The sequence below is a fragment of the Malania oleifera genome, chromosome 1 (assembly GCF_029873635.1).
Source record: "Malania oleifera isolate guangnan ecotype guangnan chromosome 1, ASM2987363v1, whole genome shotgun sequence".
Lineage (NCBI taxonomy): Eukaryota > Viridiplantae > Streptophyta > Magnoliopsida > Santalales > Ximeniaceae > Malania > Malania oleifera.
The window spans coordinates 18,406,940-18,420,980 of NC_080417.1; the positions used below are offsets into that span (position 1 = coordinate 18,406,940).

General features: G+C 35.8%; 1 protein-coding gene across 2 annotated transcripts; it reads right to left on the reverse strand.

The window, feature by feature from the left end:
• Nucleotides 1–695: 695 nt before the first annotated feature.
• LOC131153415 (uncharacterized) lies at nucleotides 696–7,248 on the reverse strand. Of its 2 annotated transcripts, none has more exons than XM_058105703.1 (13): nucleotides 6,852–7,248; nucleotides 5,175–5,213; nucleotides 4,919–5,067; nucleotides 4,657–4,732; nucleotides 3,910–4,204; nucleotides 3,701–3,810; nucleotides 3,574–3,621; nucleotides 3,265–3,474; nucleotides 2,895–2,993; nucleotides 2,582–2,712; nucleotides 2,317–2,455; nucleotides 992–1,102; nucleotides 696–900 (listed from the first exon to the last, which is right to left on the reverse strand). In XM_058105703.1, exons 1-13 carry the CDS (start codon nucleotides 7,046–7,048, stop codon nucleotides 876–878), a joined length of 1,629 nt encoding a protein of 542 aa, XP_057961686.1. In that variant the 5' UTR covers nucleotides 7,049–7,248; the 3' UTR covers nucleotides 696–875. The 2 variants fall into 2 exon arrangements, with proteins under 2 accessions (XP_057961686.1, XP_057961696.1); XM_058105713.1 differs by having other exon boundaries at nucleotides 992–1,099; nucleotides 6,852–7,235.
• Nucleotides 7,249–14,041: the final 6,793 nt, after the last annotated feature.

The following is a 14,041-nucleotide window of genomic DNA, read 5'->3' on the forward strand; positions in this document are numbered from 1 at the left end:
ATCTCAAACCGAATCAAACTAAACCTATATTAACCGAACCAAACCGATCAAACTCAATCAGTTAATTCGATTAATTCAATCAAACCTGAATTATGCTCAACCCTAGTGAAGAAGGGAAAAGATTATGAATAAGCGAGGAAAAAAGGAATGCAGGGTCTCCCATCCTAAGACTGGCCCAAGACAGTTGTGCAACAGATATAACGAGAGATGAGTGAACCATTTGCTCCAACCAAAGGGAATAAAATGAAAAGAAAATGAAAGAATAAATTCAATTTTTTTTCACTTGATTTCATTCTGTTCTTATGAAATAGAACAAAGAGAATGATCAAGTCATTTAATCAACTGGGGAGATGATTCCTGTTTCTTTCCCCCCCACCTACCTCAAAAAAAAAAATAAACTGACATTTCATAATTTTTTGAAACTCTAACAAAATATATATATTTTTTCCACAACAAAGAAGCCCTCACTTTTTCCTCCATCCAAACTATACATTAGCTACCTGCGTCCCTAAATCCATGCTCCCAAGTCGCACAGCTAAAATATGCCGCAGTGCCTGAACTGATCACTCCATCTCTAAATTACCAAAAATAATCATACTCCATACTAACTAAAGTCTTGCAGATCCCCTCACATTTATATATATATAACTAAGCAGCAACAAGGAGGTAACAGAGAGAATCAAAATAGAATTCAGTTTGTCATGGCACAATAAGAAGTAAATTTATAAATTGCTTAAGCATATTATAGCATACAATTAAGAGAGACAACTGATACAGGAGAGCATAAAAATGCACGCAAGCTGCCCTAACAAGAGACTATTTTCTACAATTTTAGCTCTGATTAATTCCAAAGGGCCCCCCATCTACTATCTTGATCAATACCTAGAACGACTCCTCGACCTGCAATTTTAGCTCTGATTAAGTTCCCCAAGGAACTCAGGTGAAATTACATCCATCAACCAACACTAATAAATAAAAACAATATCAGCACCTTGGTGAGCGTGAGTGCGAGCGGGACCAAGAACGCGAACGCGATCGCGATCGGGAATAATATCTACGTGAACTCCTGCTTCTACTTGGACTTCTACTGCGCCTGTATCTTCTGCATTAAACACAATATGATTGCACGCAGGAATGGAAAGAAACTGTGTTTGTTTTCCTATTTCAAGATTAGGTAACATTCTTCTTGCCAATACATTATCATCATTCTGTTACAGACTGTAATCTCTAATGAAAAAATATAGCTCCATGGGGAAAAAACCCGTCAAGATGAATCCAGCCATATATTGATCATGAGTATTTAACACAGCTTGAGTAGTGAAGTCCCGTGCTATGAACACAAAAAACATATCCAAAGCACATAACAATATGCCACTATCCTCCCATCAAAATTTTAAAAAGGCAATTTGGATTCTTGTACTTTCTACAAATGTTATGATGGGTAAGATTTACTTTGGCTATGATAGTTGTTTCTATAGACAATTACGACTGCAAGGTGAAGTTCATCTATTCAACTATGAACACAAAAAACATATCCAAAGCACATAACAATATGCCACTATCCTCCCATCAAAATTTTAAAAAGGCAATTTGGATTCTTGTACTTTCTACAAATGTTATGATGGGTAAGATTTACTTTGGCTATGATAGTTGTTTCTATAGACAATTACGACTGCAAGGTGAAGTTCATCTATTCAATCTCCTTATAGGCTCACCCTACGATAGGGCCTCTATTGTGTTTAAAGTTTCCAATCCTTATTCATTCTTCCTTTCTATTTATAAATGATTACCTCATATTATGTTTTCAGGATAAGGGCCAAGTGGTCCTACCATAAGAAGAGTGAATAGAGAGATTGCATGGAGCAACAAATCTAAAGCATTCCTAAAAAGTTAGTATCGCCAATGACAAATAGATGTAGGATCAGTAGCAACACAAGAAAAAAAAAAATAATCTTTTTAAGTTGAAATAAGCTCTAACTACATGGCATTAAACTCCCCTCCATTATACACATTTGAAAAGATAACTTTACCATCCATCCCCAATGCTTAATAGAACATCATAGTCGACTCTCATGACAATAACCAATCCATTATGAAAGTGTTGTTCTGTATCAACACGACCAAGCCAGTAAACTGGATTGGGCGGGGACTGTTCATTATGTGAGGTTACTCTTGATCAGCTTTAAGTATTTGAGAGTTTGGCAGCTATATAGTAAATGTCATGAGTCACTGAAGATATATTCTGAATAAAATTGAGAATCTAAATGGAAATAATCCAGTGGACCACATAGCAATTTGCAAGAATTGCGAGCTTACCTGGGAGGAGAACGACTGAAGCTTCTGCTGCGACTGCGACGCCTATATCGACTCAATCGACTTGTCTCTGCAAGTTTTTCCAGCCTCTGGCGCTCTTGTTCTCGTTTCTTAGCCATTTCAGCAGCAGTATCTTTCTTAACTGCAGAAGGAATCAGCACCGCAACAGTAAATATCAAGGACTCAAAATAAAAATGTTGTCAACCCCAATATCATGTGCAATATAGCATTAACTGCTTCATTATAAAAATGCAAATGCAGAACATACTTTGTTTGTTTAACTGCTTGCTCATAATCCTTTTAAGACGCTCTTGAGGGGTTTCCTTCTTCTCCCCTTGTACCTTCAAGGGTGCCCCAGTACCACTGGCCTTGCTCAATTTTGCTAATGCAGATGATGTGCTGCAGTCAAACAAAGAAAAATCTCTCAAATAGATATAAATATTACTAATTTAGGAATTTCCTAATTTCATAAGCACACAAAAAACAACACATTGAAAATCCTACTCCAAATGCAAATCTATTCAATTCAATGTGGCTAAACTAAAGCATATATGTAAGAAAAATCAAGCCGGATACAATACCTAACAGACGGTTTCAATGCTTTGTTCTTTTCCTTGTCGAGTGACACACCAGAAGCAGGGTCAACATGCAATGCTTCAAGAATGCCACCAGAGGACGGCCTGCAGAAAAACAGAAGCATTAGAGATAACCCACTACAAAAGTTCCATGCAACTTGGAAGCATTTATGAGCATCTCAGACAAAAGCAATCGATAGCTTCAGAAAAGAAGCTTCCTTCCCTCTCCCTCCTGGCAATTATGCTGATAACCCTAAGCCTGATCTATTCTAAACCAGAAAAGTTTGCCTCAGGTAACAAAATGGGGGTATAGGCTGCAGCACAGTAAAGACTGTCCAATCTATCTTTGCAATAATTAAAGGTCGAGTGCTCCGACCGGCTCAACACATCAGCTTGGGATGGAGGAGAAGGTGGTGGAGAGAATCCCACAAGCTTTGGATCATCCCTGTCTTCGGCACCCCCAAATTCAGTAATATATTCTATCTTGGGAGTCTTCGATTTGCTTCGATGACCGTCGTCAGAATGCATGCCACGAGCATGACGCCTTGAGTATGATGGGGAGTACGACCGTGACCTTGATCTTGATCTGCCCAAACAGAACACTATCATTGACTATCCAAATTCCTTTCATTAGGAAGAAATCCTCATTCACAGAATATGCTAAGAAGAACATGAACACGCATACCTCCTAGATCGACTATAAGCTTCATATGTTGGACTTCGCCTGGACTCTCTGCGTTCATAGAAATGAGAATTGCTTACAAACAGCTCCACCACTGCACACGGGCAATCATTTGATTCTTTGTACATACCTATAGGGATCATTATGGAACACCCGGGTGCCAGTTAAACGTGCAGCTTCTCTCTCCCTCTCCCTTTCTATCTGAGAAGCTTTCCTCCTTTCCTTACGACTCAGCTTCCTCTGCAAATGTAAGAAGTCAACCATATGTGCAAGCAATCAATGCATGGTCATATAAATTAAAAACAAATATTATTCCACCCCTCATCTGTGAGAACTTACAATAGCAGGATCACCCTTGATTACTTCTTTTTGCCTTTTCTCTTCCTCTTTTGCTTTTTTATCCATGTAAACAAGCCAACCATACCTCTTCACTCCAAACTCTTTTGCTATTGTATCCATCCCCTCATCATTGCTATCATCACTATTAAAATCCTCATAATCATCATCATCGACATCATCATCGTCATTGTCATCACCATCTGAAAAATGGGTTTCCTCTTTTCCATCACCCTCATAGGAGAATCCTACCTGTGAATATGACCCCTTGTTTGCCGAGGGAGGTGGAGCATTTGATCTGTAAACGTACACAAGGGAACTGTGTGAATTATATATAATTGTCACATAACTGACAAATGCTAACATATGTAAGTAGAATAAGATCGTAATGGTATCTTCATTACCTAGCAAAAGTTAATGATAACATAGCACTAAAACAAATATTTTACACATTGGGGAGCCCAACACAGCAAAAGAGATCATTTAAAAGTACAAAAAAACATGATCAAAACTGAACAGAGTAACACCAGTAATATTTCTCTTCAACAATTCTATGTAATAACATAGGTGTGCCCCAAAAAATGAAAGAGCAGCAACCACAACTCTAGTAATCTAAATGTAAAATATTACTAGCTATTCTAACAACTTATTCTATAGATCTTGCTTTAACTGTCTTTGAAACATATACTTCTTATATAGCAAGTAATTAGATATAGAAAGAAATCCTGGATAAGATAAATTAAAATTAACCTGTCTGATGCAAATGGAGCAGCAATTTTCGCTTCCATCTCTTGACTCACATGTTGTAAACCATCTTCATCAGTAACTGTTAATAAACATAACTAAGCTTGTAAATTTGATACTGCATTTGACTCCTTGCCACAACAATGACTCCATATATGGTCTTTTTTCATGGATTGCTTTGCAAAAGCAGGATATGGATAAAGGATAAAAAAAAATTATAAACATCAAAGAATTTAACACATGACCAAAATTTTGAAAAAGTACCGACATCCTCTACGCCGATGCTTAATTAAATCCCGATAACGCTCAAAATTAACAAACTCTTCTAACTCTTCTTCTTCCTCCGACTTTTCTTGCACGTGAAAACGCCGGGACTCAGAATCTCGAATAAAATCAAGAAGGGCACGACCATCAAATCTGCATAGGGAAAGAAAAGAAAACTGTTACTTATGCTAAGTGATATATTTCACTGAACATTAAATCTTAAAACTACTGATAAATGTATAAAAAAGAAAATACCACACCTGTCAATCAAAATATTCTGTTTCCCATTCCATGGTATCCTGGGATGGAAGAGAAAAATTAGACTACACCTGGACTGGTTATAGAGGAAAAAATAGACACCAGGAATTTTTTTTCAAAATGAAGTATACTACACAATAGAAGGTAGAATAATAAATTTTCTTTATTTTATTGCAAACTTTATTAGACATAAGCAACATAAGAATAAAAAATTACAAGAAGATCCTGATATTATTTAACTAGGTTCACTTCATAGCTTTGGCCCTATCAACTTGCTGAAGGGACTGATTCCCTACTCACCCTTTTAGCTCCATGTAGATCATTTTTTTATCATATTCCATGCTTCATGGTGAGAAATAGTGTGATGTACTTTAATACAATCCACACTTCTTAAATTACATGATTAAAGAACTTAAAAGAAAAGCCATTCTACATTGCAGAGTAGTTAAGACTAAGTTTCTAAAAACTGAATGTTTCTAAAAGCACCAGACAACCAGACGCACAACAAGAGTAACCAAGCCAACTCCCATTAGGTAGGTTCAGATGCATGAATCCTCTTATGCCATCTCGCGCAGACTAGGGCAATATCCTAAAAAAGTCACAAAGGTAGTCAAATCTTTACTATCTGGGTCCAATAAAATTCTACATCCGCCCCTCACCCTCCTACTGCAGCATAATCAAACAACTGGAACAATCAAATAAGAGGGCCATGGAATCAAACTCAGGGAAAAAAAAATTTGGCCCTTTTGAGATAACTGTAACAAATGTAGGCAGAATAAACAAGTGGCAGTACCTCAGCAGTGGCATGGAGAGGCTCTTTGTCTCGATCAAGTATGGTCCAAGTGGGCAAGCAAGCAAAGAATATATATTGCCCAGATTATTTAGTGGTTGTGCAGGGTAGAACAGGTTCCATTTGTGTAAAAGATTTAGTAAGAGAAGGAAAGGTGAATAAAAAAAGATGGAAATCAATTTTCTGTTGTATGTTATCTCTATCTCAAATATGATTATAATGAAAAATAATTCAAATATGATTGAAATTAAGAAAATGTAATGGTTAAACACATGTAAAATTAAAGCTATGTTTATTGATTTGCTATATGGTTTGTTTTCTTTCCCTTTTTCCTTGATAACCAAATGAGAAAAAGCATATTTCTTCATATTTGGCTGTATCATCCTTCATGGAGAAAAAGCCTAAATTAAAGAGTTCAGGGTGAAGTGGGAATATGACGGAATTCCAAAGAATTCCAAATCATTTGGACGAGCCAGGTTAACCTTATAGCACAAGGTAGAATGCTTGAATTTCATTCCAACATTTTCTTTTCATTTATTTTATGGGTTACATATAACACCTTAATAAATTCTAGTCATCGAGACATGGATACGAAGACAAATGTTAGCAAAAGCAAGAATTCGCTTATCCATCCTATACAACTCTTCTTTCTCAAAACCCAACAAAATAACAAACCCCAACAAATTTATTTTTTCCTATTTTTTTTTAAGCTGATCCTTTTGTCTCTGTCAAGCACTCCACGGAGATTTTCCCAAAAATAGATCTCCAACTAAATAAACAAGGTTGGGAAAAATAGAACAAGGAATGAACTGCAAGCACGGAGATAGAATTGTTTTCTCAACATGTCAGGGGAGTGGGGGGGGGGGGGGGGACGGTGAGAACATCTTACAGGCCTTGCTGATCCTGAGTGGCCTGATAAAGACCGTCGTCGCGATACAAGCGGCATCGAGATCCGATGACCTGGATGGATTGCTGAGGGTCGCCGCGCCTCTTAGCCAGAAAGACAGCTCGTCTCTGAGCTCTCTTTCGAGCGGCGTCCATCAAGTCGTGCACTTTCCTCTCCGACCTCCTCGCCTCGTGCCACATCCTCTCTCTCTCTCTCTCTCTCTCTCTCTCGATTGATCGGGTCTGATAGAGAGAAATATCACATATGAAACCCTAACCCTAGAGCCTTATGGAGCGATACAATGACGGGAAAATGAGGAAGATGACAGAGAAACACCGAGTATGGAAATTGGGGTGGGGCTACCACCTGTGAATGGCTGAAGGCATTGGGAATTCGGGATAAAACCTTTGACCCGTGCTTTTGAATTAAAGATTTTCGGAAAAAAAGTATTATTTTTCATTATTTTTATATACATTCAAATACTAACTAAAAATAAAAAATTATTGTGATATAATTAAAATTTTAAAAATCAAATATTGATGATGTATAAAATTATTTTTCAATTTATTTGATATTTTTTTTATTTTTACTTATTTTGACAATTAAATACCAATAAAATAATTTTATTCATATATTTCAAATATTTTCAAACGAATCTTAAGATCCTAAACTTAGAAAATGTTGAAGAAGGAAAAAAAATTACAAATTTTAAATTTATATATTTGTTTATCATGAAAAAAATAATATAATAGAAAAAAAATTAGTAAAAAATTAATTTTACCCATTAATATTTGATTTTTATTGATTTTTAATCATGTTAAAATAATTTTTGAGGCATTTGATGCAGAAATATATATAATGGCAAAAAAAAATGAAATATAAATAATGACAAATTAATTTATTATTATTTTTCTTTTTATTTTCAAACAAATTCTTTTTTAATCCAAATAATCTATATATGAATTTATTTTTCAGTTTTAGTTATCAAAAAAAGTAAGAAGAAAAGCCAAATATATATATACACACACACATATATCGAATCAAAAAATAAAAATTTAATTTTTACACATCATTAATATTTAAATTTTCTTAATTTTTAATCATAGTATAGGAATTTTTTTATTTTTTAATACTTGATAAAGACAAATAACATAATATAAAATAAATTTTCTTCTTATTTTTCTTTCTTTTTTCAAATAAAATTCTTGATCCAAATGACACTTGGAATATATATATATGTTTGAGAAAATATTTAAGACCTATTATGCACCAAACTAGAGATTCATTTATTTTATTTAGATTAGATAGTAAAGTCTACTTATGTCTTGTGGCTTGGACACTACGTCATAGGAGATATTTAATACAAGAGAGGGTTAAATATGACATTGTCAAGCTATACGTATGTGTTGCATAAAAAACCTCTCAAGTCAATCCCTGACTTAGGCATCGGAGCGATCCCCCGGAGTACACCCCGGGTCCTCCAAGCCTTGCTTATTTATCTCCTTTCAGGTGATCGTGATCAGGGATCGTGAAGGTCATTCAATTTTTGGCTGCAACAGTATGCAAAGAAAATAACTAAATCATGGAAGAAGTTTATAAAGGATCATGTTTTACACACCCACAGGCACATACTAGAGAATTTTGATAACTAGTTTTTATTTGATTAGAATGGAAATCGATTCAATAGACTTTGTCAAAAGATGTTATAAGTGTCAAATCTACACAAACAAATTAAAGGTACCACATGTTCTACTACATTCTATGGTTACCCGTTGGTCATTCTTAATGTAGAGCATGAATGTTGTAGACACCCCATTTTGTTCAGGGCTAATATAACACAAATTGGACAAAATTCATAAATTCAATAAAATGAGAAAATATAGAAAAAAAAAGTTTTAATACAAGAAAAATGAAAAAAAAAAAAAAAAAAAAAGAACACATTAGAAATAAAGAAAAAAAAAAAACAAGAAAGGAGAAAATTCAATTGGCTAGTATCTTTAAACTTGCAAGAAAAAGGAAAAATGAGTTAACATTTTGGGATTGCACAATTAACATATAGATAAAATGTGAGTTTAATGCAAACATAATTTGAGCTATCAATTATATTGGATTGATCAGTGAAATGTTGTCAAAATTAATTGAATTGGATCCCTTAGGCTTATACATAATGAGCTTTAGAAATCGGGTAGAAAAAAGATACACAAACACAGACAGACAGACAGACACAAAGCTTGAAACACGAATACAGAGAAAAGAAAGGAATTGCTTATTACAGAATTGTGAAAGAATTATTGAGAGTTTGAGTGTTTGAAATTGAGAAGGTAAAGGAAAATAGGAGATCAAGAAGCTTGAGTTGTAGAATCAGTGTGTAAGGACCCTAAAAATATTTAGGTGTAGTGATCTTAAAAAAAAAAATAAAACAAAATAAAATTAAAATAAATAAAATTAAAATTAATTAATTAATTAATTATTATTAATTAAATAATATAATATAATACATTAATATATTAATATAATTTATATATATATACTTATCCTTCCTGAAGGAAGGAAAGGAAGGGGGAAAAAAAAGAGAGAGAGATTCTCGCAAAGAACGGCCCTTGCGCGTCCCTCCATCTCTCTCTCCCACTCTTTTCAATTTCTCAACTGATTTTCGCCTAATCGAAAATCAAAAAATATCGCTAGACTCCATTTTCCACCACCGTCATTTCTATCGGAGCGGATTTGTCATAGGAGCGGCGTAGACATATCCCCTGTGATAAGCTAAATTCTCACTTTTACCTCAATTTCTCGTAAATCTTAAGCCTAATTGACTATCAGACACCACCACGAGAATCTAGGGATAATTCTCTATAAGTTTACCGAAACGGATTTCTCGTAGGGTCGTCGTAAGCATAACCCCAAAATTAGGATAAGGGGGTTATTAAGGGGTTAATTATTATTTAATTAATGTAGATTTAGAAATGCTAGAATATTGGGCATTTTGAGGTTGAATTTGGGTTATTGAATTTAGGACTCGGGTAAGCGCCGCAGGTGTAATTTTGGTACCCTATAGGCATAGTTCAGAAAACTAGGTAAGAGTGTTAAATAATAGTTTAAATGTTAATTTGGAGTATATGGAGTCTAGGGAAGGTTATATGGGCATTATTTTGGGGAATGAGTTAATTAATCTAGGAAAAACGTGAATCGCAGGATTTGAGTTTCGGGCGCCGGAGGCGTAAGATCTGGGTTTTAATGAGATTCTCAGTAAGTTAGGAAAGGGAAATAAATTATAGCAGTATTTTTGATATTATTGATTGAATAAATATGTGGAAAATGAAGTTATGATATTTTTCCCTGTAAAATTAATATATTATGAATATTAGATGAAAACTGTGTGGCATATGACGTATACTGAAAAATGTAAAATATAATGATGGTTATTTATGAGAAAATAATGAAATGAGAATTATTGATATGTTAGTGGAAAATGATGAAATGTGGTATTTATATGTGAATAGAAATGATTTCTATGAAAATGAGAATGTGTGAATTACTGATATGAGTATTTTGAAAAATGTTGAAATACGTATAACATGATATATACTATTATGAGGTGGTGAAATGTGCACAAAAAATGATGAGAACATTTTTATTAAGATGAATTAAGATATAATGATATGAGATTAATTGTGTATTTTGATATGAAAATATTGAAATGTGAAAATGAAAACGTGAATTTTGAAATGTGGGAATATTGTAATATAAATTCTGCAATATGAACATTGAAATGTGGGAGTTGAAATATGAACATTGAAATGTAAATATTGAAATGAGTATATTAGGAAATGTGAACATTGCAAAGTGGGAAAGCTACAATGGGATCATTGGGAATATGATTGATGAAATGTCAATACCCCATAATGATTGCGAGTATGTGGTAATGATAACCCTGATGGATGGATATGGAAACCCTAATGATGGGTTGTGATATTGAGCATGATATAGTTGCTAGTGGTGTTAGTGCAACCACACGGACTCGTGGAGCGTGTGGAGTGACAGTCGATTGAGGTGTATAGTAAAGTTGTTGTGCCCCGAAGTCTGGATCAGGGTTATAGGTCGGCCAATCATACTATTGATACGGGATATGTGACATGATACTTTGATCTAATTGGGTTGGCCAACCGTGGTTAGATCCAGCCTTCGAGCCGCACAACCCTGACCATAGGGGGAAGCATGGCATAGTGAATATCCTCAAGGCAGTCATGAGTTATAGACATGGGTATGTTGATTACTTGAGACACTCATGAGCTATATGAGAATGGAAATGTAATGAAAGTGGAAATGAAATGAAAATGGAAATGTGAAAGAAAATAAGGAAAGAAATAGTGTGAGTTAATAATATAAATAACTAAAGCGAAGTAAAACACACCGCTTGAGGACTTACTGAGTAAGGTGAGTGCCCTAATAAGTATCAATTGTTGCCAAACTCGAGTTATCCGAGTAAGAATACAAACGATATCAAAGCAGAGGGAAACTGCTTGTATGGGCGGGTAAGCTTCCTTATTCTTAGGAACTTCGCCGGTAAACATGAGTTGTGTACGAATGATTTTGGAAATGAAATTAAAAGCTTTTAAAAGCTTGTGATGTATATCTATACGAGTATGAAAATGAACCTGTATACTTTCTCAAATGAAAATCACTTTAATAAGTATTTTGATATAATTGAACTCATATTGCCACACATTATAAATAATTTATTCTGTCTTACTAAGATGTGTCTCACCCAAATTATCTAAACTTTTCAGAGAACAAAGACAAACCAGGTGATAGGGCTCCGAGATAGTGTGGAGCGAATACGCTGATATACAAGGTGAGTTCTTGGACTAGGGAGGTGTAATTCCCCTAGGGTTGTGTTGTTTTTGGGTATGAGATGGTAATGTATATATATGTATGTTGATACTTTGGGTACTGTATTCTGGTTGTTATATGTATGCTGTCTTTCGCTATTAGGTTATATAAATTAAATGACTATTTACCCGGTACCCAATGCGGGTTGGGTCATATAGGTGGTAACAGGGTTGTTGATGTGGCCGATTTGTGAATATTGTTGATGACATGTAAATATTTATTATTGTTTAAATAAACAAATTTTGGTATGAAGATGAGGGCATCACAGTTTGGTATAAGAGTCTAGGTTGCTAAGTTCTGCAGACTTTAGTAAACAGCGGAATACAATACTAAAGTATAGGAATGGATTTTGAGGAAAATAAGAGACGGGTAGATTGAAATGTGAGTTAGTGATTGTTAGAGGATGATGTGAGAATTTAGGATTATCTTGTGGCTTAAAGACATGAGTACTAGGGTTGTTTCTATAATTTTCTTGGGGTGACGATTTCAGGAAAACCATGGATACTACCGTTGGGTCTTGTTTCTGAGTGGGAGGACTGAATCTTAAGTGGGAATTGAGGATGTGGAGATAAATGGTCGTGTGAGAGTAATTTATGAGTTATAGTAGTGTATTGGTTGTGTGATAGTAATTGTATGCTAAGACTAGTTGCTCCCTTTGCAAGATAGATCAGGGGAACAGTAACACGAGTGCTGGAGGTGATGGAGCAGGACCTTCCAATATGGGTGGCGGAGACCTTGACGCATTATTGCATAGCGTCACCTAGCAGGTGATGGCCGAGATGGCTAGGAGCTCAGGAGAGCGGATCTACACGATCGAGCAGTTCACGCGTATACGACCCCTATCTTTTGCTGGAGGAGCAAAGTAAAGGCTGTAGTTGATTGGGCAAGGCCGAAGAACGTGCAGGAAGTCAGAAGTTTTCTAGATCTTTTCGGACACTATCGGTGATTAGTTGAGGGGTTCTCCAGATTATCAGAGTCTTTGACATGACTTACGAGGAAGAATGTGAAGTTTAACTGGATCAACGAGTGCGAGTAGAGCTTCCAGGGGTTGAAGCAGCGTCTAGTCACTGCCCCAATGTTGACCTTCCATCAGGTGAGGGTGAATTTGTAATCTACAGTGATGCATCGCAAAAGGGACTCAATTGTGTTCTAATGCAACAGGGAAAAGTCATTGCGTATGCGTCTCGTTAGTTGAAAGGGTACAAAAAGAACTATCCTATGCATGACTTAGAGCTGGCAACAGTTATATTTGCGTTGAAGATATGACAACATTACCTTTATGGGGTAAGGTGTGAGATCTTTACTGACCATAAGAGTCTCAAGTACTCCTTCACCCAGAAGGAGTTAAATATGAGACAGCGTAGATGGCTCAAGTTGATAAAGAATTATGACTGCACCTTTAGGTATCACCCAGGAAAGGCGAACGTGGTAGCCGATGCATTGAGTTGAAAATCTAGGGATACGTCAGCCTTAGCAGTTATAGCTTTGCACCAGATTATGATGGACCTGGAGAGGTTGGGTGTAGAATTGGTAGAAGTGAATCATCAAGTGTTCATTTCTAGTCTGGTGGTTTAATCGACTTTACAATAGAGAATCAGAACAGCTCAGCTGAAAGATGCAGAGTTGATGGAGATTGTAGAGAAGATACAAGATGAGCAGCACATAGACTTTAATTTTGTTGAGGATGGAGTTCTCAGATTTCACACTCGATTGTGTGTGCCAGATGACGCGAAGATAAAAAGGACGATTTTGGGGGAAGCTCACCACTCTCTCTATACTGTTCACCCGGGTAGCACAAAGATGTAATAGAGACTTACGAGAATGATTTTGGTGGAGTAACATGAAGAGAAAAATTGCCAAATTTTTGGGTCAGTGCTTGACATGTCAACAGGTGAAGGCATAACACCAGAGGCTAGTGGGACCACTTCAACCACTGGATATCCCTATGTAGATATGGGAAGATATCTCGATAGATTTTGTATCGAGATTGCCTTCAGCGTTGCATGGGTAGAATGCCATATGGGTAATGGTTGACAGATTGACGAAGACTACCCATTTCATTCCTGTTAGAAACAGTTACTCCATGGATAAGTCGGCAGAACTCTATGTACAATAGATAGTCAAAATACATGGCGTGCCCGTGTTCATTGTTTCAGATTGAGATCCGCAGTTCATTTCCCGATCCTGGAAGAGTTTGTCAGGAGCGTTGGGTTCTCAGCTCACTTTTAGTACTACATTTCACCCTCAGATAGATGGACAGTCTGAACGAACCATTCAGATTCTCGAGGATATGCTACGGGCAT

Coding starts and splice junctions, on each gene's coding strand:
- LOC131153415 (XM_058105703.1), bottom strand. CDS start 7,048: ATGTGGCACGAGGCGAGGAGGTCGGAGAGGAAAGTGCACGACTTGATG. Junction 5,068..5,174: donor CAGAATATTTTGATTGACAG/GTGTGGTATTTT, acceptor TTCCCTATGCAG/ATTTGATGGTCGTGCCCTTC. Junction 3,622..3,700: donor TTCCATAATGATCCCTATAG/GTATGTACAAAG, acceptor CTATGAACGCAG/AGAGTCCAGGCGAAGTCCAA.